The sequence below is a fragment of the Siphateles boraxobius genome, unplaced genomic scaffold, assembly GCF_051911475.1.
Source record: "Siphateles boraxobius isolate OS27281-9 unplaced genomic scaffold, OSU_SipBor_1 2, whole genome shotgun sequence".
NCBI lineage: Eukaryota > Metazoa > Chordata > Actinopteri > Cypriniformes > Leuciscidae > Siphateles > Siphateles boraxobius.
In genome coordinates this window covers 17,758,422-17,782,943 of record NW_027508810.1, presented here as the reverse complement: position 1 = coordinate 17,782,943, position 24,522 = coordinate 17,758,422, and the positions used below count along the sequence as shown (strand labels likewise).

The 24,522-nt window shown below is 39.9% G+C and overlaps 1 protein-coding gene across 2 annotated transcripts; it reads left to right on the top strand.

The window, feature by feature from the left end:
* The first annotated feature begins 1,003 nt into the window (after positions 1–1,003).
* Positions 1,004–23,328, top strand: inppl1b (inositol polyphosphate phosphatase-like 1b). Of its 2 annotated transcripts, none has more exons than XM_077236238.1 (28): positions 1,004–1,395; positions 2,167–2,372; positions 4,087–4,150; positions 5,793–5,931; positions 6,486–6,624; positions 6,764–6,904; positions 7,027–7,114; positions 10,002–10,091; positions 10,204–10,326; positions 10,419–10,533; positions 10,626–10,726; positions 12,027–12,129; positions 12,209–12,405; positions 12,540–12,657; positions 12,879–12,975; positions 13,897–14,035; positions 14,261–14,360; positions 14,492–14,580; positions 14,761–14,842; positions 18,177–18,263; positions 19,057–19,164; positions 19,306–19,394; positions 19,504–19,591; positions 19,765–19,920; positions 20,211–20,292; positions 20,414–21,221; positions 21,340–21,455; positions 22,203–23,328. In XM_077236238.1, the coding sequence occupies exons 2-28, from the start codon at positions 2,236–2,238 to the stop codon at positions 22,294–22,296; spliced, it is 3,690 nt and encodes a 1,229-aa protein (XP_077092353.1). In that variant the 5' UTR covers positions 1,004–1,395; positions 2,167–2,235; the 3' UTR covers positions 22,297–23,328. The 2 variants fall into 2 exon arrangements, with proteins under 2 accessions (XP_077092353.1, XP_077092352.1); XM_077236237.1 differs by having other exon boundaries at positions 1,072–1,395; positions 1,809–2,372.
* Positions 23,329–24,522: the final 1,194 nt, after the last annotated feature.

The window sequence follows — 24,522 nt, the reverse complement described above, 5'->3', positions numbered from 1 at the left end:
TGTGACCCTCAGTTATCCATGATCACATATCTAATGTATTTTGGATCACAGACAGATATTAATACCAGGTGTACACTAAAAAAAATTATCTTTTTATTTAAAATATTTAAAAAATCTTCAAAGAAGATCAATTTGCTGGAGAAGCAAGTATGACATGCAACATATTCACAGTGAACAAGAATTCAAAATGACCCTGTTTACTTAATGTACATTCCACAGTTGTGCTATTATGAACAGTTCATCAGTACAAGTTATTCCAAAAGGAAAAAGTTTGTTTTTGTAATCTTGTAAATTGCTCATCCTCTGAAGTGACGCTTCTTTTTCCGCGGACATCACATAGGCTATTTGATAATGTTATCCTCCCTGAAAAAATAGCCATTTAGGCAATGTTTTACAAACTCACATTCAATGGCTCCAATCTTTTCACCACCCATCAATTTGCAATTAATACAATAATTACATTATGAAAGTACAGTAGGTTGCGAACAGCCTTTAAATGCAAAATTTGAATGCATATCAGAACCATAAATCCACAACAGAGCAGAAATGGAAAAGTGTGCAACTTGGTTTAAATATTTATAGGGATAAAAATAGAGATTATTTACATTCCATTATAATTTGTCTTCATCAGTGCTTCACAACTGAGATGCTGTTGGCACTCTAAATGCTAGAACCTCTGAATACTCCTACATGTTCAAAAACCTTTACCCACATATGACCTTGTGGTCTATTTCCAAAACACTGAACAGACAACACTACGGATAAAGGGTGTGGTAGAAACTTCTTGGGACCGCTTTACTTTCTTCATAGCTACTTAATAGTGGAAAAACAATGACTTTTTATAGCCCACTCACAACATACAGAGATTTGGGGGTGGAGTTCTCTATTTGTGTGTGGTGGAGAGGTTTGCAGACTGTTTTTGCTGAGTAATGAGGGATGGTGTTAGTCAGGCAGCTGGAAACAGAAAGAACGAAGAAAAAGAGGGCAGGAGCAGTGGAAGAACAAAACAAGAGACGCAGAGAAAGGGGGATGATCGTATCCATATGGTGGAGCTTGTGTTCTTCACTTCCTGGACAGAGAGAGGGAGACGAAGAGAGAGGCTCGAGGAAGAGAGGGAGCTGGGAAGCCAACAAGGAGTGAGAGAAAAACAACTGGAAGAGTAGCACAGTAACCTAGATGATTGGAAGCTGTGAGCATATGACTGGGAGAGAACTGTAGAGAACGATTCAAAGCATGTGACCATGATTTAGTTACATTGTGAATGGGATGGGATGGCTTATTCTGAAATTCACTGGGAAGGATAGAAAGACAGAACGAGAGAGACTGAAAGTTCCTAAAGTGCTGTGCTCAGGTTCATGCACCACCAATGATGTGAGGTCACTTAGAGGAATTCAGGTTAGTGTTTTCCTTTTTTTCTGCTCTTTCTTGCTCCTCTGCCATCTGGAGCTGTGAAGCACTTCCTTCCATTTGCCGGGGGCCCATAGATTCCGATTTTACGTCTGTGTGACGACCCTCGTGGTTTTCCCTTCACAATCATCTTTGCGTATAGAGTGCAGGTCTGGATCTTACCCTAAAGCTTGCTGGCCAATCTCTGGCTGTAGTTAACTATCCTTTACTGGAGTTTGCAGACATCAGCTGAAGTTCTCAGAGGGGTGTTGCCTTGCCCTTATGAGGCAAAACCAACCGAGTGCAAAAGTATTTGAATTTGTGGTGGTACTACTACTCTGCCTTTTTTCATGTCTGCACGATCTGGAGCTGGTGCTTTCTCTTTACTCTTGGTTCCTCTTCTTGGATGTGTTTACACACAGGATGTTCGCTGCCAAACAATAGGGAGCTTTTGTCAGGCGGTGAGCAGCATGTGTATGGGCGCTATGTCATGAGCTCTCACAAGTGGAGTCAGAACAACTCACGAGAGGAGGAGGCTGGTCCTGGATCTGCCCTCTGGCCAAATACGCATCCTGCCTTTGAAATGCACATGCTCATGGGAGGGAAAACTTATTAGACAGTGTAAACAAGAAGGTTTTTTAAAGCTGTAATGTTGCTGAATCTGACTTTGCATGCTCAAATTCTGAAGAAGAGGGGATGACAGTGTGGACCTCTGGTTTTATCATCTCTGGAGATCAACAGCAACAGCATGTGATCTTTCACCAAACTTGTATTCAACAGGTCAGATTCAAACGTTTTTGGAAAATTAGACTGTAGGACACTCTGCTAGAACACTCTTTTGAAAGCAACATGACAGCAGCGACTTGGTACCATCGGGACATCAGCCGTGTGCAAGCTGAAGAGCTGCTGGCCCGTGCTGGGAGAGATGGCAGCTTCTTGGTGAGGGACAGCGAATCAGTGCCTGGAGCCTATGCATTGTGTCTGCTGTAAGTACAACACCTTAATGCTGGAATACACTACACGACTTTTGCCTAGATTTGCTGTCTGATGAGTCAACACTGGTTGCCAAAAGTCAGAGTCAGTTTGCAGATTGCAGGTTGAGAGAAAATCACATAGTGATTGGCAATTTTTATAAGCTTCAGACTATGATTCAATCCAGACAGAGGATATCAGACATGGTTGATATTTTGAGCTGATTTTAGAACGAGAATGAGTTTGGCACCACACCCAGCTGTCTATCCACAGCACTTCCGGGTGATGCACACTGACAATTTCATATATAAATCGCAATAGTTGCCAGGTATTGTCAAGAAGTCAATGAGCTATTGTAGTCCTGTTCTATAGTCTGTGCTTGTGAGATGGATTTTACAGCCATGTGTCTGCCTTCCCCATCAGGTTTTGGCAAGACCTTTCAGATTGTTTAGTGCTGTCTATCTCAATGCATATGAGCACCAGGAGATTGAACTCAGTCTACATCAGCCCCTCTAGGCCCCACTTGGTCAGCTTTGTTCAGGCCTCATTTTCCCCTGTTTTCCTCCTGTCTCTGGCCCCTGTAGGAGGGAATAGGCTCCAGTGACCGCACTGCTCTCTCTCTCTACTGCAGCCCACAGCCAGACACATTCCTGAAGGCTGAGCCCTCTAGCTTAAACTGCTCTCCCTACTTTCTTTCTTTCATTCTCTCTCATTTATTCTCCCTTTTGCTTGTTGTCTGACTCTGGTTCATTCTTTCCCTTGCTCTCTACCTCATCTCTTCTCTCTGAAACAGTTCACATGCAAATAATCTAATCACACAGTCGAAGCCCACTTCCTCTCTGTGCTTTCTTCTCTTGTTTTAGATTACCTGGAAACAATGAGGTTTCTAATTGTGTCTTCATTGGGCTTGGTTGTATATGTGTTCCAGGTTTTATGGCCAAACGTGAATGAGCACAAATTGTGGTTTATCTAACCTCTTATATATGATCTTGCATAGAAATATGATCTTGTATGATTTGACATACTGATGACCTCAGTGACCACATTAACAGGTGGAACTTTATTTTACTGTGGCCTTGCATATGGTATTAATGAGGTTTTACCCTACTTTAATGATTTATAATCCTATGGTGACCACGGAAAATATCAATGTCCAGTGTGCACACTTTGTTTCATTAAGCCACACAATGACCCATTTATGTGTACCACATGATCTGTACCATAGCTGAATCTCTATCAGTACAAGATATTTAATTGTCATTGAAAATGTTGATTTAAAGCTAATTAACTTTATATATGACGATATAGAACAGTTTACATATTTCTTTGATAAGATGTTTCTGAGAGAGTTTTACTGAAGATAAGAGCTTAAGAAGATAAGAGAAAAGTTGTATGAAGAAGTGCTTTAAAGAATGAATGTGAATGTGGTCCATAGAACTTGTGCACTAATTTTAAAGTCTTATGAAGCCATTTGATAGCTTTGTGTGACAAATATACTGTCATTTAGGTTGCTAATTACTGAAAGTCTAGCTTGACAGTCATGGTTACCATTCACTTTCAATTTGGTAGAGAGCAGCAAACATCCTGCCTAATGTTTCCTTTTGTGCTCCATAGGAGGAAGACAGTTTTGATACACATGAATGTTCATTTTTGGGTGAACTATGGCTCAAAGAATATTTATTTTACTGTATTGTTTTTGATTCAAAAGTCTGTCTGTTTTGTACATAGATTCCAGCGACATGTTCATACATACCGAATCCTCCCCGATGCAGATGGATTATTGGCTGTGCAGGTGAGAAGACAAAGGGTCTGCTAATCATATCCTGGCAGGATTAGCTTTTAAATTTTTTTTAAATTTCACATTCAAATTGCTTGACATTTATTGTTACTTTCACTTCTTAAAGAAGCAGAAGAAAAAAAGAAGCAGTCTTGTCTGCTGCCTAGAAGCATGCAGCGTGGTTTCAAAATGACCTCAGTGGCATTGCTGTCAATAAAATGTTTCACACAGATTCCTCCAGCACCCAATGCTTCAGATCCAGAGAAGAATGACTGGAATGGGTTTGTCTGTCTGTGTGGAGATTAAAATATGTGTGACATAAATGTTTCTGGGCATGCAGCAGTGCTAGATGCATTGTGGGTTTTTGGTACTAATTCTTTACTGCACGGATAAGGCATGTTGGTCTATTTCATATAGAAACAATCTTCCAAAAGCGTAAGTTTTTTAAAGGTGACTTTAAAATGCCGGTTTCCTAAAGCACAGAATTAATACAATGACACAGACACAAGTCATATTAAGTTGTTTAAGTGTTGTTTAAGTATTTCTATTGTAAAACAGAGTCATTTTCTGAATTTTCTCTTCCTCCCAGTGTCTGATACCTTTTAATCGCTTTTCAAGAGCTGCACTCTAGGAAGGAAAACATTCTGCTATATAGAGATTTTAGGGGAAATAATTGAACGTTTTTGCCAAAATGGCTTCATTGACCATACTCTTAAAAATACAAGCTTCTAAAAAAAGCCATTCAAAGAGCTGGTTATTTTTATTTTGTCATGATGCCTGATGGTTTATGTGTGTGTGTGTGTGTGTGTGTGTGTGTGTGTGTGTGTGTGTGTGTGTGTGTGTGTGTGTGTGTGTGTGTGTGTACGTGCCCTTGTTTGCACAGTGGGTAGCTGGCCAGTGGGTGCTTGTGGTATGTAGAGTTTGGCAGACGCTAGAATAAGAGTATCATAATGTAATTGTATCTTTGGTCCATAAAGCGGAAAAACTTAAATGTTTTGGGAGTTACCCTACCTAGACCAACTTCTTGTTGTGGCAAACCTAGCAATTCTGCATTTTCTGCCTTCCTTTTTTAGTTTACTCAGGATATAGAGTCTCAAATAATTTTTTGGTCACACTTTAGATCAGGGTCCAATTCTCATATTAACTATGACTTTTGCCTCAATAAACTCCTAATTACTGCTTATTAATAGTTAGTAAGGTAGTTGGGTAGGAGGGATGTAGAATATGGTCATGCAGAATAAGGCATTAATATGTGCTTTATAGTAACCAATATCCTAATAATATGCAAGCTAATAAGCAACTATTAAAAGTGAGAATTGGACCCTACTGATCGGTCAGAATTCCAAATATTTGTAGTTTAATAAAAAAGTTTGCCAATTCTGAAATATAAATAAAATGTAAAAGGTTGTGATCAAAAAAGTAAAAAAGGGATCTACGATCATATACAATTTGTCACAAATGTTTTCTTGCTTTTGATAATACAATTATTCCTGTCAATCTTTTACTACACCACTGATCCCTTTCAAACCTCCCTTAATCAGGTTAGAATGTTGAAATTTTGTAATGCACATTTCAAATCCTCATGCTGTCCTTCTGTATATTTGATCTGTGAATCTGTTTGCTTTTATGTGTTGGGTTGTGTGTGTTTTTATTTCAGACAACGCAGGGAGTGCAGGTGAATTGTTTCCGTACTCTTGGTGATTTAATTGTGGGGTATCAACACCCTCACAAAGGTCTGGTGGCCCCTTTGCTTTACCCTGTTATGCGTGAATCAGAGCCCAACGATGAGAGCTCAGGTAAGACGGGATAGGAAGCATAGTGGACTCCAGACACTTTTTTTTTTAAATTGACAAATACAAGAATCTTTGATAAAGTTGTTTGTTCAGAAGCTCATAATTTAGAATTGGACATAAATGAAAAATCACTATTTTAAAAAGAGTCAGATGTGAACGCAGTAACAGTGCAGCTGTGAATGATTCACAATCCAATTCAAACCACAAGGCTGCTACGTAAATCTTTTTTGATTGGTTCATTATAAAGACGCGGTTCAAATGAGTCATTTGTTTGCGAATCAGACATCATGGCTTAAGCTATGTTTGTTGTAGCAGAAAATACTGTGGTGCGCGGCTGATATATAATGAAACGGCAGGACTGACACAAAAGACTAGATTTAAACTTTTGTCAAACATTGAAATTTTTTGTCGCATTTGCAACCATTTGATCCACCGCTTGCAGCCCTGTTAGCAAAGTGTATATTATATTTTGTGTGATATTTTGCTGTGACACAGTTCTACCCACAGGCACAACATTCAACATTTTAAGCTTACATACAAGTGTCTTCTCGTTGAAGATGGTGATGATGAGAAGCCAGGTTCAACATTTGCCACCCCTCCACCACGTGCAATGTCCCCTGCAGGCTACCCTCCACCTTCCAGTTCAGCAGCCCCTCATTTACTTCTGCAGAGGCTTCAGGAGCTCCGCCCAAACAGGTACATTCATTCACACCTGACCTATGGATCAATATCAAACTTTTGGATCACATCACAAAACACTGTCTGTGCTTGTAAAGAAATGTGTGAACACTATTGCCACTTTTACAGCTCATTGTACCAATGTTTACCTCTGCAGTTTAGGCTGCGAGATCATCCCATTACTAGATGAGTATCTGCATGGCAATGTGTGTAAGGACTTGGAGAATGTGAAAGGTGGCGCGTCAGGACTGCAACACTTTCAGTGTATCCTCAGCCGTGCATGTTACAGTCTGCATAGGTGCTGTCTCCCTAACATCACATGTCCTTTCACACACTGTTGCAATTATTTGAAAGAAGAACATTTGAATAATGACTTTTACATGCCCTGGCAAAACGTTATCCCTGATTTGTTTATCACAGTGAGATTGACCAGACACTGTCCAGTTTGGAGACTTTGGCGAAAGTGTTTGATCATCCTAGCAGCCATCTCACCTTTCCCACAATGCAGGTACATCCCATTTTGTTTTTACACATACATAAGGCTAATATAGTAAGCTACTATTAATTTTAATCAATCCTTTATGTCATTAGTTTAATAAGTTTGCTTCACAAGCAACATTTTTGTAAAGGATTGCACACTGTGTGGCTGATATATGGAGCCAGAACAACATATTCAAAGTTTTATTACATGTTCTTCAGAAATGGGATCTTTACTGGTCTTTGCAAAGATAAACATCACCATTACTATTGCTCATACTTATTAGAGATCTGAATTAAGCCCTGATTCTAAATATTAAAATTTTGTGTATAATTTGTCCTTCTTCGTTTGTACTTAAAGACATAAATAATTGCTCAAATAATTCAGCTTGTTGAGGAAAGGTTTCCGATTACCTTTCTAAAGCCATATATTCGGACGGGATTAACTTTACAAGGGTAGATTGGGTAATGTAATTTTACCACAGGACGTCTGTAATATTAATGGCCAATTCGCAGGGGATAAGACATATTAGTAAAACTAGCAGAAGTGGGAGGGGTAACTCGATTTGCGCATCGCCATCACCCTCCTGTTATCATTTGCAAATTACGTTGCTTCCTGATATCACGTGCGCAAACACATATAACCTCTATATCTATATATAAAACAGTAATGTCCGGTCGAACGATGTAGTAATTAACTTCCGATTGGATTGTGTTGGTAATAGGCACTTACCAAACGCTAAAAGATGTTCTAACAAGTGCCTCTAACAAGTGCGTTCGATCTTCTTTCTGATCTGAATAGTATGTGGAAAACGTCTCCGGTTACTATCGTAACCTTGGTTCCCTGAGAGGTGGGAACGAGACATTGCGTAGCTACGCTGCGGGAACTCCTCCCTCGCATATCCTCGTGCTCATATCCTCTCATATCCTTGTGATGGTTCGTGCCTCTAACAAGTGGTTTCGATCTTCTTTCTGATCTGAATGGTATGTGGAAAACGTCTCCGGTTACTAACGTAACCTCGGTTCCCTGAGAGGCGGGAACGAGACATTGCTTATCTACGCTGCGGGAACTCCTCCCTTCTTGACTTTTGTTGAAATCTTATGGGCTAACGCCAGCTTGGAACAGCTGGCCAATTGTCGTGAAGTATGCAAATACTGACAGGCTCGCTGGCAGTATAAAATGCATGGGCACGACAATTGCGTCAGATTCACGACTGAACGCTGCACAGCTGATCGAACAGCCAACACGGCACGGCGGCTAATGCAATGTCTCGTTCCCGCCTCTCAGGGAACCGAGGTTACGATAGTAACCGGAGACGCTTCCTCGTTGTCATCGTCGTTTCTGGGTGGAGGAGGGCCCACCAGCGGCTCGCTGGCGGCGGTGGGCTTGGCCTCCTTAATAGCAAAAACCCTCTCGAGCGCGCACCGGCAGGTCAGTGCAGTGCACGCACGTGGAGTCCAAGAAGGCCGCCTCGCCGTTGGCCAGGTCCAGGCAGGCGGCGCAGTACTCGTAGGTGTGGGGTTTGCACAAATCCTGGAAATGCGATGCAAATGCGGATGCGAGGAAGAAAAAGGTAACTAGTCCTGCAACTTAAACAATGACAGCGTGAAGAAAGAGATTCTGATGCAATTGTCGCGCCCATGCATTTTATACTGCCTGCGAGTCTGTTAGTATTTGCATACTTCGCGACAATTGGCCAGTTGTTCCAAGCTGGCGTTAGCCCATAAGATTTCAACAAAAGTGGAGAAGGGAGGAGTTCCTGCAGCGTAGCTACCCAATGTTGAGTTACCGCTCTCGAAAGGGAACACTTGAGTTTTGCCACAGACTTGTCCCAGTGTCTAGAACACAACTGAATGCTTTTTCAAGCGTCTCCATACTTGAAAAAATGTGGAAAACTACTTTTAAACACGACATGACAAAATATTTATGTACTTTTACAAATATTTTACAGCGGGTCTATTCGCACGGGATTAGTATTACCTGAGGTAATTTTTCTGGACCTTTTTACTGAAGGTAAAAGTCAAAGTAATCTTTACTGACATTGTCTGTAATGATTACTGAGATGGCACAATCGGACGGGACTAAAATCACAGAGAAGCTCTGGTAATTATTACTTTACCTCTAGTCCCGTTAAACTAGTCCCGTCTAGTTTAGGGCATGTATCGTTTAGGGCGAATAGGGCATGATCTGACTGACATATTTTCACTGGTGGATGTTTAAATCAGTGGAAAAAATCCCTTGGTTCTTGACATTTTTTTTATTCGAAAGTCCATCATCGTCCTACACAATATTAATTGATTTTCATTCAGTATTCATTAATTCCTCTGATATTTATGCTGTAATTATGATAAAGTTGTTGTTTTCAAACTTTTTTATCAACAGAAACGGGGGGTGTTATATTAATTAATGACAATTTATTTTGTGTTTTGAGGAAAGACAATAGTTTACTGTATACCCTGATTGTATGTTTTTAGCATTTCAATTAAGTTATATTATATTAATATATTGATAAATGTTAACCAATTGTGTTATTATTATAAATATATACATTTAAATCATTTTAAGTCATCCTGCAGCCCCCTGGTGGGCTCCTGCTCCCTGGTTGAGAACCAGTCCCTTACACCCCATTAGGGATCGGAAAATTATCATAGAATGGAACCTTGAGCTCTTTTGCCAGTAAACAATTGTATAGCAACCACCCAAAACACCTTTGCAACCTCACAGCAGACCTTAGCAACAGCATTGCAGTATAATGCACAAACCAAAGCACCCTAGACTTGTGTATAGGTGATTTCTGCATGAGATAGCAGTGCAAAGACAACAGTTTCTTCCAGTAAGCGAGTTTTGGGTCTAATGCTCTGCTTCTCCACCTTTTCCTCATATATTCCTGTTTTCTCATCAACTCTCTCTTCATTAGAATACAGGAACGAGTCCTGAAGAAAACATGGATAATCTACTTCACAAGCTCACTACCCTCTGTAACCTGTTGTCTTCTCTGGAGAAGAGGGTAGAGACACATATGAAATATAAAAATAGAATGCACAAGCACACACAAACCACATACATGTCATCTTTCTGCATTTCTTGTAATAATGGAAGCAATGTCATGTCTTTTTCAGGTTCTCAAAGCTTTGCAAGAAGCTGTAACCAATCACAACTTATCTTTGCAACCAGCCACTCCTCCTGAGGCAGTAACAGCTAACAAAAAGCATGCCCGACCCAATCCCGTCCACAGCTTTCAGGTAGCACAATGTCTATTTTCTTCCTCAAAGTGCTAATATTTTAATTATGAAAGTGTGTGCATTTATTTATGTGCATGTGTTTGAATGTCAAGGTCAAGGTGGTCAGGTATGGCAGGCAAACAGTGTCGGTAGACATAGATGCAGGAGTGCTGCTATTTGACAAGAAGTCTGGCTCATTTGGTTTGGAAACTGTCACACACAACAGGAGTGAGTTAACCTTGCTTAGAAAACATTACTTACTTTAGTCTCTATTATTATAATGCAAGGCTAGTAAATGCCGTCTAATGCTTTTGTTTTAGTCCAGCAGTTGGTAAAGTTTCAGAAAGGCCCTGCCAAACTGAAGATGGTCGTTGACAGTCTTCACAGCCCACCGAGAGAACTGGTGTTTGAGAGCATAAAGGTGAGGGGGCAAGACTTGAATTTAGTTGAACTGTAACTCTGTTTGACGCACCCACCGCTAGCCTAGCTTAGCACAAAGACTGGATGTAAATGGCTACAGCTAGCATACTAATCCCAATAAGTGACAAAATTTGCAAACATTTTCCTATTTACATGTTGTGATTTGTATAGTCACAGAGTGTACAAATAACAAGGTCATATGAGACATAGCCATCTTTTAACCGTATAAATACTGGGAACTATATTCTCAGAAGGTGAAGCACTGCTACTTGGGCGGAGTGATTACCGCAGCACCTGAGACGCACCGTGGTGAGGAGCAGAGAGTTCGTTCAGAGTTGGAGTAATAGAGTCTGCAATTACTAGATAATAAAAGCATAGTTTACAATCATGGGTGTTTGCTGTATTGTAAAGAGCTGCGACAAATAAACAGGAGAGACCAGGTAATACCATGATGATTCATAGAATTCCAACCAAAAACGCTGACTTGATGAATCAATGGCTACTTGCTCTGAATATCGATCCAAACACACCTGAAGAGATCATCAAGGACCATCGTGTTTGCTCAGTACATTTCCCTGAGGATGACTATTTTGAAAAAATGGAATTTGCCACACGGACCATGAAACTTGTGCTGAAGGATACGGCCATCCCATCGATAGCAGAGACGGGACAAAGTGGATCAGCTGCGGCTGCGGTAAGTGTTCCATTATGTTTTTAGATGACTATCTTGTCTATCAACTACCAAAGTTTGTAACTCCTCGTCTGTGTATTCTGGCTCAAAACGATATGGTTCTGGATCTTGGTTTGATACCAAGTAAAAATCATCTGACAATTCCTCAAAGTCAGCCATGATCACCATTCACGTCAGCTACTAGCTAGTTAGTCACGTTGGTTTTGTTGACGGAAGAAACAATGGTGCTGCGGCAATCACTCCCCCAAGTAGCAGTGCTTCGCCTTCTGAGAATATAGTTATACGGTTAAAAATGGCTGTGTCTCATATGACCTTGTGATTTGTACACTCTGTGACTATTCAAATCACAACATGTAAATAGGAAAATGTTTGCGTTATTTTGTCACTTATTGGGATTAGTATGCTAGCTGTAGCCATTTACATCCAGTCTTTGTGCTAAGCTAGGCTAGCGGTGGGTGCGTCAAACAGAGTTACAGCACGGACAGAGATGAAAAAGGTATGTATGGACTTATCTTACTCTGGGGGATACGCTGAATAAGATAAAGTCCTCAAAAAGTTGGCGTGTTCCTTTAAATGTCCTAAATCTAAAGTACTGATGTATCCTCACCAGAAGCGCGAAGCCTTCTGTCGACTGCTGCAGCTTATGAAGGCTGCTCACTCTCAACAGTCTGAGCTTGATGTCATCTCTGTGTTTGTGGGCACCTGGAATATGGGTATCAATATACAATATATAATTAGTCATAAAATATATTATAGCTTCAACACCTGCAACAACATATTTTATTGTTGTAGGGGACACTCCACCACCTGCTTCGATGCAGACTTGGGTTACTTGCTGTGGTCTGGGTCTCACCCCAGATGAGTCTATTGCCTCTCTGCCTCATGATATATATGCAGTGGGCACTCAGGACAACCCGCAGGGCGAGAGAGAGTGGGTTGAACACGTCAGAGCCACGCTTCGGAGTGCAACCAACATCGACTTCAAGCAGGTCTAACATTATACAAATCTAAATCTTCATAGACCAAAACACTGTGTTTCTCTATTAATCTTTTGATTAGATTACATTTGAGTGTTACAATAGTGAGAGGAGATTGTGAGTTTGTTTTGTGTTTCCTCCTGTAGGTGGCAGTACAGTCCCTTTGGAATATCAGATTGGCTGTGTTTGTAAAACCAGAGCATGAAGGATGCATCAGTCAAGTAAACACCGCTAGTGTAAAAACTGGCCTGGGGAACACCCTTGGTACAAATCTTCTTTTTTAAAACAAACAAACAAACAAACAAACAAACAAACAAACAAACAAACAAACACACACACACACACACACACACACACACTCACTAATGATCTAACTCTCCTTTTCCCCTCTTTTCTCACCTCCTTTGTATTTTGTAGCCAAGAAAAATAAACCAAGTGATAAATAAATCTGATAAAGAGAATAATTTGTTTTGTCTTGGTTACAGGAAATAAGGGAGCAGTAGGAGTTTCTCTTTTCTTTAACGGCACATCAATGGGCTTTGTGAACTGCCATCTGACTTCTGGTAGTGATAAAGCACTCAGGTATTCACACACATGTATTTATATTAGTGACTAATATATATATATATATATATATATATATATAGATCTCAAACTTTTTCAGGTGGCAGACCACTTCTACAGAAAAAAAACTTGCAGACCACATAACAGCCTAGATTTTGTGTCCATATTCAGGATGGAATACACTATAAGACTTTCGAAATCTGAGTTTTTAAAACACTATGGTGTCATACACTTTCTGACTTTGTAAATGGTTTCAGAGGAAAAAACTGGGCATAATGCACTAAACAAGGATCACAACCTGTTAGATATTAAGGTCATTCAGAACACAAACTTGTGGAGAAATATTCACTTTTTAGCATCAAATTTGACCAATCTATACTTTTATGTAACCAATGGCCATCTTGGAGAAAAATATTAGATTGACTAACTTTTAAGACTAAGCAGTTTATGCAACGGATAACATTGTGTTTACTATGTCTTGTGCACTCCTCTTTAAAAGTTTGGGCTCTGTTAGACTTTTTTTTTAAAAGAAATGAATACTTTTATTCAGCAAGGACTCATTAGGTTGATCAAAAGTGACAGTAAAGACTTAGATTGTCACCAACGATTTCCATTTCAAATAAATGCTGTTCTTTTGAACATTCTGTTCATCAAAGAATAAAAAAATGTTTTGAACATTGATAATAATAATAATAAATGTTTTCTTAAGCACCAAATCAGGACATTAGAATAATTTCTGAAGGATCACCTGATACTAGAAAAAAGTTTTTTTTTAAGCGATATTACTGTTTTATTGTCGTTTTGATCAAATTAATTTAGCCTTGGTAAGCATAAGAGACTTTTTTCAAAAAGACTGAAAAAATATTACTGACCTCAAGCTTTTGAATGATAGCTTAAGTGAGAGTGTCTATTTTGCATTGTTCCTCTTTATTTTCTTAGGAGGAACCACAACTTCCAAGACATCCTCAGACTTTTGTCTCTTGGAGAAAAGCAGCTCAGCACTTTTGACATTAGCCTTCGTTTCAATCATCTCTTTTGGTGTGGAGACCTCAACTACCGCCTGGACCTGGATGCACTGGTTACACAGCTTTCATCTGATTTATTTCTGTGTAGATATTAGTCACTTCAGCTTTACTTATTCCAGCTCAATGCTTTTTATTAACTGTGATCTATAGCCATTTAAACATTGCTTCAAGGAATGTTTAAGAGCATTGAATCATCTTAGTTGTTCTGTGAATACTTGTGCTCACTTATATCATATATTGAAGGTCAGCTGTCCTTGACCGAGGCCTCTCTTTTGCAGGACATATTGAAGCATGTTTCAAAGCGAGAATTTGAGGAGCTGATGTGTGCAGACCAATTGACTAGAGAGCGGCACAGAAGAAAGGCCTTTTTTAACTTTAGTAAGAACAGCGGCTGCTCTTCCACTCCCATGGACAACACACATGAAATCAATCAACAAGGTTACACAGCAACATGTGGGCCAAAAAAGCATTAACAGATATTTTGTTTCTTGCTCTCTCTCTCTGTTAAGAGGAGGAGAAGATTTTGTTCCCCCCCACCTATCGGTATGAACGTGGTTCAAGAGACTGTTATCTGTGGCAGAAATACAAGTCCAGTGGGGTAAGACTTTCTACTTCATTTATTCTGTTGCTTCAGTTGATACTGAAATTGATCAAACATCCTACTTACACTCTAAATGCCCTATGAATCAAAATCGGTGATATGATTGGGATGATCATGTGTGACAATTAATGTTCTAGTTATTAATTGAGTTTTTAAAACTATATAAACTTTTTTTAGGTGCAAGTCAATGGGCCCTCATGGTGTGACAGAGTTCTGTGGAAGTCCTACCCAGAGTCTCACATAACCTGTACCTCATATGGTATATTTCATTTCTTTCACTTCTTATTCTCAAGTGTTTGTCAAATCATATAAAATAGGAATAATGTAGCAGCTGCAGCTATAAAGTGTTGTAGTTTTTTAGTGCATTACAATGTATTAATAATAGATGAAGTGGCTAGACAAACTCCTTTGTTGGTTTGCACTTTAGCTTTAGGGGACAACTTAAAACATTGGACTGCTATTTTTGTAGCATTTTGGAATGAGATGTGTGTAGCTACTCTGCACAGCAAATATTTACTTTGGGTATGGTTGTAGGTCTGTGGTCTATGATCAGAGTCATATCCTGTCTGTCTGTCTGCTCTAATTATGTGAATTCAGCCTCCTCAGTGAAAGCCTCACACATATATTAGGCCAGTGTTTATGATCACAGCCAACGCTGACCAAATGCATAGTATTTAATAACTACGTCACATTAGTGTTTTAATTAACTTTTTTAATGGCAGGATTTTATGTGATGGGAATTTGATGTGCAATTCAGAGGATGGTTTGTATGCTTGAAGTGTCATTAAGACACCAATTGTAGCATTAAGCATAAAAAGGGGAAGTGTTGATAAGAACAGAGATGATAGAGTTGAATGAATAGACTTTGAACCGATAGGTAGGAGTTTTTGGCATGCCTATTAAAATCTTAGGCCCTGCTAACACTTGATATGAAGATGCGTTTTGATCGATGGGATCACAGGTGGACGAGGGAGACATTTCAGTTTACACCTGGTGTTTTAATCTGTCTCTTTTGCCCACTTTACAACCACTTATGTCCTTATTTATTTGAGGGGAGGGTCAATCTATGGGTGGGTAAATATGGGCTTTTTCAGATCTTTCGATCTAATGGATGAAATAAGTTTGACGACGTGAAAAACAAAAGGAGAACAGAAGCTATCATTTTTGCTCTGATAGCCGCAAGACCACACCAAACGCTGTGAGTGTGTGTTAGAAATCAGGAATGGTGAGAGAACATTGTGCTTGGTACGATTTTCATCTCCACACCAAACTTGGATCTTCAGCCGACAAAGTAAAAACATTTTTTGTGGGGGTTGTTCAATGCATTTGACCACATGAGTGAATACTGTACACAACAAAAGCATTCCGGTTCTTCTGGAAGTGGTCGAAATTGGACAAGCTCGAAACGTTTTATATCCTGTTTACACCTGCATTTACCATCGTCCACTTGTAAGGGTGCTTTCACACTTGGTTCGAATGCCTGGTCCAAACCCTAGTTTGTTTGCTCTCCCCTCCCCCATGCGAATTGTGTTCAGATTATATTATTTGGGTCTGAACCGCGTTGCTTTTACATCATCAAAGCAGCAGCTACCCCTGTTGCTTTGTAACAGTGATGCAGGATAATGTGGAAAATGCATAGCTTTGCTCATCACACTTTTATATTTTGGTTTGTTTTCAAAGCATCAGCACATAATGTCACTTGTGTCACTGAAGGTGAGCAGAACTGATTAGGTATGTCCCAAACAAGTTTTTTGTGGCCCTGATCCGATCCAAGTCATTTAAAGGGGCATTCGGCAACTCTAGCTATTTCTTCGCTGATTTTCACTTTTGTGGTCGCATGTTTTCTCAACGAGCTCCCCCTACAGCTGTGAGGCATATATTTCACAACAATGTCGTAAAAAAACTCACTTGCGTCACCCTCCTCCCCCTTTCTACCGCTGCTCATGTGCATTTGTTATTATCGGAGCCGGCCAACTTTATCGTGTGGAGCTATGTCTACCGAGGTGGGTAATACATCATACACATTGAGGGCTGCGTGTGTGTTTATGTCGAATTGCCGTAAAGCAGTTTGTGTTTTTCGCTCGTTCTCGCTTTTCACAAGACTTCCTATTTCCAGCTTATTGGGACGTTAGTCCCCATGTTGCAAGGTTGGTTTTCCGCCTGGGAACGCTGGGGGGAGCAAGGAAAGTCTCCATTCTCACCAGAACAGGTTATTAAACCATCCAAATGATTTCTAAGCGGTTTTATAAAGTTGAAATAGTTGCCGAATGCCCCTTTAATATTGAGTATCTGCCAATATCGAGTCCTGAGGCCAGTTGAATAAACTGATTAGACTAGTCTTAAAAGTTAGTCATCCATTTTTTTCTTCAAGACTGGCCGTAATTGTTTTAAAGTTAGTTACATAAAAAGGTAGATTGATCTTATAGTTATTGGTATTTGATACTTGTATTTTCCTAGTGCTTGGTGCACACTTAAAGTGACGTTCTGACGTCAATCAAACACGGGTGTGCACCAAAAGTGTTAGTGTGAAAGCACCCTTAAGCTTTATCTCAGAAACGATTAGGATACTATTAGGACCAGCTCTCCAACAGAAAACCCAATGAAGTAATGGCTGATTCACACTGCACAATTTTCAAAGTGGTCGCTGTTCTTCTCACACTACACAACTGTGTGGAGTACCACAGTTGCTATTGTGAGTAAATTATATTACACAATGAATCGACAAAAGGTGTGTCATACATTATACAACATTTCAATAAAAAGTTGTCTGTACACTGATTTGCAAAAAGAAAAAAGGAGAATAGGAAAGAGGGAATGGTTGCTTGCAGAAGCCATGCTTGCTGATGTTCTGTTGCTGGTTTATGTAGCCTAATAATGTCCACTGAAGGCAAGATTTTAGAGAACCCAAGTGCAGTTTATTTACAAACATGATTGGGCATGGGCATGGGCATGGGCATGGGCATGGGCATGGGCATGGGCATGGCACTTACCACAGTGGTTACAAGGAAATAATATTTGACAAGGAACAAGACAAACAGGAGGGCTTAAATACACAAGGCTAAATGACAAGACAAGGAACACCTGTGAACATAATCCAGACAATCAACCAATCAGAACATGACACAAAAAGCAAGGGAACACATGGCAGGATCACATGACTAAAACAGGGGATCACATGACGAGACATGAAACATGACTGACATGAAACTCCTGCCCCTCAACTTTCCCTTGCCCAGTATCTTGCTTTCGTATTGGCTGTAGGTTGTCGCCAATGTATTTTCCAGTCAAAATACATTTCACACTGCAGGACTCTGAGTCGCAGACAGGTCCAGATATTTATCATGCTAAATATCTCAATGGCATCGGCAATGGATTGGTACTTCTCTCAGATTGCGTCTTTGATAATATACATTAAGCGATGAGAACAGTGTGAATAAGCACCGACTTGCCTCCTTTCACGCACAGGTCTGCGATTTCCACAAAACTGCTGGCGAATGCAAATCAGGGCTAGTGTGTACCTGGCATAACTGGCAACAAATGTATGTAGTAATAAAACAAATATTTAAAACTGATTGTTTGGTTCTGTTCATCAGGATGCACAGACGACATCTTCACTAGTGATCACTCTCCTGTTTTTGCAACTTTTGAAGTCGGTGTAATATCCCAGTTTCCCAGAACAGGTATGGAGTCTTTTCAGCTTGTGTCTCTGATAATGAAGTTTTTGTCCTTTAGATCATTTCATAACTCAAGTTATATTAAGGGTTGCTGAACATGCATTTCATTAAGGAACCACCATTTCCCTTTACCACTAAACACATATTTTTCAATCCTGGATTCAAGGCTGGTTCATTTTAACAGCACGTTTAACGATGAGAAAGCCCTAAATCCATTTAAGCTTTTAGAAAACAAGGGTTAGTGGACCCAAAAAGTAAACTTCTGTCATTAGTTACTCACCCTTATACCATTTCAAACCATATTATAAACACAAATAAAAATATTTTATTAAAACCTGAGAGCTCAGAACAAACCTCAGTGGTTCTCACACATCAAGCAATCACATTTTAGCTTTCATTTACCATATTTGATGTGTTCGTTGTAGCCTATGTTCTTTAATCAGTGTTTATTGAATAAAAGCCTAAATTAAATCTGTTCTTTTACAATCTCTTTATGAACCTTTTGACACATCAAAGTTTTAGTGTAATGGACTTTCAATTGAGGGACAAAAATCTCTCACATTTGATTAAAAATAACTACATTTGTGTTTCGAAGATGAACAGAAGTCTTATGGCATTTGTAACACTTGAAGGTGAATATGATAACAGAATTCTATTTTTTTAGGTGAACTATCCCTTTAACAAATACACATCAGCTATCAAAATAGTACAACTCTTTTTTTTTATTGAATATTTGTTTACTGTATCACTTAGTGTCATAACCATGTCACAGTCCTTTTTTCCATCTCTGTGGATGTAGACTCAGGTTCAGAGAGAGCCAGCATTGAGCTGGAGGTGATTGAGGCCATAGTGAAAACAGCTAGCAAGGCCAAGTTTTTCATCGAGTTCCACTCCCGCTGTCTAGAAGGTATAAGGTATCTTTTGTGCAATCAGGCTAGTGATCATGCAATGCTTTGTTGCTAGTCTGTTTCCTTTTGAAATGTCAGGAGATCATGGGATAATTGTGACAGTTCTTTTTTTGTGACTTTATGCTTCTCCTTCTGTTTAGATTCTCGCCGTTCTGCCGAGAATGACTCACAGTGCTGTGAGGTGCCAGGGTTTCTCAAACTTGGCTGGTCTTCCAAACAGTTACCCAAGGTTGTGATAGAGATCATTTGTCTTAGTGTGATCATTTGAAGCTATTAATAAGGATTTGACAGTTTTGGTTGGTAAATCAAATATCTCTTTTGCCTCTCCTTTTTCTCAGTTCCACCCAATTCTCTCAGATTTAGAGCATCTCCGGGATCAGCACTTTCTGTTGTCTGTGAAGTCATGTGACGGCTTTGAGTCATACGGTAAATGGCTCTGAAACAGTGGTTTGGTTTTTAGAAACCATTACCTCATAACAAACTACATAAAACATACTCTTATTTATGGTGAATTAAGGGCACTTTGTTGAACTCCGTAATGCTGTTGAATCATTGTGGTCATATTGATTGAAAATGTAATGGGAGTTATGCCATTACAGGTGAGTGCTGTGTGCCTCTTCGCTCGGTAACAGGGAAATCATCGGATCCATTTGAGACATGCTTGACTCACAGAGGAGAGGAGATGGGCTCTATTCGAGGACGAATCAGGGTCTATGTACCACCAGACCGCCGAAAGATCCGGGAAAGGGTTTATGGTGGGTTAACCACATGGCCTTACAATATCACTTCTTCAAATATGCCCTGGACACCTTTTCCCCTTAAATTTCTTCCTGCTTTAGTTCCTCCTCTGCTCTGGATCTGTTTTTACTTTTCTTCCATGGCATCCTCTTTTGGCTCCCTGCTGCCTGATATTGTCCAGATGCATCCTGACCTTCACTGAAATATGACTCTTAAAGTGATGCACACAAAACGTCCAGTGGCTCTGCCACAGATGTCTACAAAATTTAAACCGTTTGACACGAGCCATGTCTTCTGCACATTACAGAGTGGCTCTGTATTGAGAAGGATGAGAAGGAAATGACGAAGGACCATTTGTCTCGCCCTTCGTCCTGTGCATTCCCCACCCAGTGAGTTAAAAATGAGCCCTAAGCTAATATTGTTTACTTCATCTATGGTAAATCATTTTTATTCACACACTTCCACTAGCTTTTTCCATTGGATGACTTACACTTCATGTTCCCACTATAGAGCACCATCAGCCCTGTATATGGCAGCTCCAAACAGCTACACCAATCCTGCATACTTCATCTTTGAGGGGTTGCCTGTGTTGCAGAGAGTCGAAGAAATTCCCTCATCCAGCAAAGAATCACAATTAGTACGGGAAAATGACAGCGTGATACAGCTCCCTAGAGTGACTGGAGGTCACAGCCATGGCAAAAGGTCTGCTCGGAGATCCGACTTTACAGAGATTGACATTCCTGGCTCCTTAGTACCCTATAAACCAACTTGTGAGACTCAAAATGAACTGTCGTTGACTGCGTCCTCTTATCAGCTTTTCCCAGGTCCAGATGTTCCTAATACATCCCCAAATCAAAGACACACCACTTCCACAAATCCATCTTTACAGTTAGAGTCCCATAAGATCAATATAAGACAGGGTCCAGTATTGTCAGTCAAAAAACTCACAAACTCCTACATGAACCATTCTGTTTTTTCCCGGGACATACAGACACCACTCAAAGAAAATGTCAGAAAGGACTATCACAAGTTGCATCAAGGCAGGCCCATGCCAATGCAAAATGGACCAAAACTAAACCCCTATGTGTTCACAAGGGTTCCCGTCCACGAATCCTCTGTACCCTGGGTGGATGAGCAGCCATCTACAGCTTCAGGAGACAACTCACTAACAGCTCTCCAAATTGCTAAATCACTAAGTGAAGTAGATTTTCAGCCAGTAGACAGAAAGTACCAATTTCATGAAATGTCGTCTGAGCAAAGGCATCATGGGTATTATTATGGTTTAGCTAATGAAAGAAACTACAGCTGGGAGAAAGAGGTGAGCTGGGTAGCTTTCAACTATGGATCATGTTGTTCAGTAAACCATGTAAATATGGACTTTAGGATTAGATTTCTTGTTTAGCTTTGATAAATACAAAGCCAATGTGTGTCTGCAGGTGTCAGTCTTACATGGAGCCCCAGAAACAGTGCGGGAGCTGCTCAGTACTCTTGGTTTGCAGCGTTACACGCTGGACCTCAGCCGCAACGGTTGGGATGATCTTGATTACTTCAGGTAAGGTTGATGTTGATGTGGTGAATTTTTTTAAACAGATTGCCTTCCTCATTTTCTTCTATTCTGACTGCTTTGTGCTTTCGTTAATGACTCTAATGGCGCTTTTCCACTGCATGGTACGGCTCGGAACGGCTCAGTACGGTTCGGTTCGCTTTAGCTCGGTTTTCCACTGCACTTAGTACCGCTTCAAAGTGGGTGGGATTATAGACTGATCGTTATAGTTTATCCGCTCCTCGGAAACCAACGAGAGGAACGTCTGGACTTCGTCCACTGACCACAATTCAGCCATTTCTTTTTTGGAAGTTTTTTTTCTTTCTTTTTTCTTCAAGCAAGTCAAGCAAGTAGTTTTAAAGCAGGAGCTACAGCGGTAGCTGTTACTGGCTATTTAAATCTAGCGGGTTTGATGTCTCGCAAAATACAATGACGATTGTCATTGATGGTAGTGACGATTCTGTCTGACCAATCAGTGATCTGCAGTGTTTTCACGTCACATTTTAGTAGAGGTATGGTACGGTACGCTTGGAACCTCAACAGAGGTGATACCATTTAAAGCAAGCCGAAGCGAGCCGTACCGTACTATGGAGTGGAAAAGCACCACAAAGTGAGCCGTACCGAGCCGTACCGTACTATGCAGTGGAAAAGCACCAAAGCGTGCCGTACCGTACCATACAGTGGAAAAGTGCCATACGCACCAATGGTGCTTTGTGAACAAATACGTTGCCAAAATTGTATTCTTTTGTCCTGCAGTGGTATTACAGAGGAGGAACTGTGTACAGCGGGTGTGTCTAACCCATCTCATCGACGAAGAATCTTGGAGAACCTTCCCAAGATTTGGGACTGATCACAAAGAGCCTGAGAGACTATCAGGTGTCATATCAGGAAGACTATCAATGACAAGTTCAATATTTGCATTCCTAATACATATCTTTTTTTACTTCCAACTTTGTAATTTAAAAAAATTTAATTCCTTTCATAATTAAGGTGATCACACCAAATGTTCATTCTGTTCCTGTGGTCCTAAACATACAGTGTGGAATAAACTACAGTCTAATACATGCTTCTAACAATCCAAACAAATCATATATATCATTAAAACACAGACACTTTAATTGTTTATTCTATGTTGAGCGTCTTGATACTTATACGTAGATACTGTGTATATAATAGCAAAGTCATATCCTTGTCTTATCTAAGGATTAGTTGTGAAATGCCACTTTGTGGTTCAGTACCTTGTCTGGTGACTGTAACACAGCTTGCCTATATCCCTGTTTAGCCTAGTTCCTGTATTTATTCATAAGAGACACCAAGCTATTCACTACCTTCTAAAAGTGCATAAACCAAATGTTTGCTAATGGAGTCAGCTGTACCTTTTAAGAGGAATACCTATTTTACTGTTTACCCCGGGGATTTAATTGCTCCCCTTTACTTAAGGAGATAAGCTCATGGAGGTTTAATGCTTACTTCAATAAACATGATTTCCAGTGTAGTCTTACATTGCTGGATCAACTGTAAATATTACCTTCAAAATCAGGTAAAAGAATAATAACTGTTCACATTTGTTTTCTGACCATTGAAAATGTAACCTGATTTCCCACAGAGATTGAATACAAACTGTAAAATTCAGTGTGTACATGCCATTTTATTTGCTTTTTATTCTTATCAAACTATGAAACTATTAAGGCAAACTAGCTATGCTCTAATTTATGACGTTAACATGACGTTAATCTGCATTCTCCCACCTCCACAGTCCTATCCTCTTTTTAGCCAAGTAGTGCTTTATACTTGCATTTGTATATTTGTAATTTGATAAATTATGTAATATTATCTTTGGATTATAATGAAAAAAGTGATTAAAGGGTGTTTTTGAATCTAAGTCAAATACTATTGTGTCGATATTTGATCATCTTTAAACTTGAACAAATATGGTACAGAAGGTTGTTTGAAGAAACACGATCTTTGAGGACTATGCTTGTGTTGGGGTAGTAGTAATTACTCTCAGACATATCAAAGGGCCTGTTTACACCTGGTCACTTCATGCGTTTTCTGAGATCGGGTTGCTATCCGATCGTGAAAAGACCGGGTGTAAAAGCATTCGAGGCGGATTTACACTGTCAGTCCAAATCCGATTATTTGTGTATCCGATTGGAATCTGATCTAAAATTATTGACTGTCCATATTGTGTATCGCGACTGTTCAGATCCGATTTGTATCCATGCAGTTCTTCAATTTTCCGGAATATCTGCATTGGTAGGAATATGCCAAAAACAACAACAACCACAACATGGAGTGGATTGCAATAGAGATGTTGTCTTAATTAAATTTCACAACATGACAATGTGTAGCTGCCACACTGGACTATTGCGTCTTATTGAGGCAGCGGCAGAATTATTATTTAGGCTTTTTTCCGTGCTGTCGTCTCCGTCGGTTTACAAACATGTCTCCGTTATATTGTAATTTTCTGCTCGTCTGGCACTTTGGAACAACACAGCCTTGATTAGGAAGTGACGTTCAGCATGTTTCCTATAACAACATCTGGCATTCACGTTTTAAGTTTACGTGAAAGCATAAACCAAGCGAAATCCGATCAGTGCGGCCAGACTGAAACGGATTTCCAGAAATGTGATTTGAATAGGATTTCACAAGTTCACACTTACGAATGATCAGAGAGTAAATGGTTATGCGTATTTGGCGTGCTGTCCGGGGGGAGGGTTCCGAGCTCGGAAATTGGGCCCGAACCCCCCCGTATCTCTGGTTAGGAAGATAACCAGGCAAGTGTGAGGAGATGGGGTGGTGGAGGGATACTGAAAACTGTCGAGGAATAAGGATGAGTCGACTGCTTATATTTATAGGCCTTACTCATGTTGATTGAGTGGACCTGTTGATTACTGATTGCTGACAGCTGATTGGAATGACTTGATTGTTTGATTATTAGAATGTGTTCCTCCCGAACCTTGTTAATAAAACATAATTTCAAACAACATATGGGTGTAGCTTGAAACAGATTTGTAAAAATGGCATTTCATGTGATTTTTTTGCCGTTCATACTAGCTAAATCTGATCGGATTTG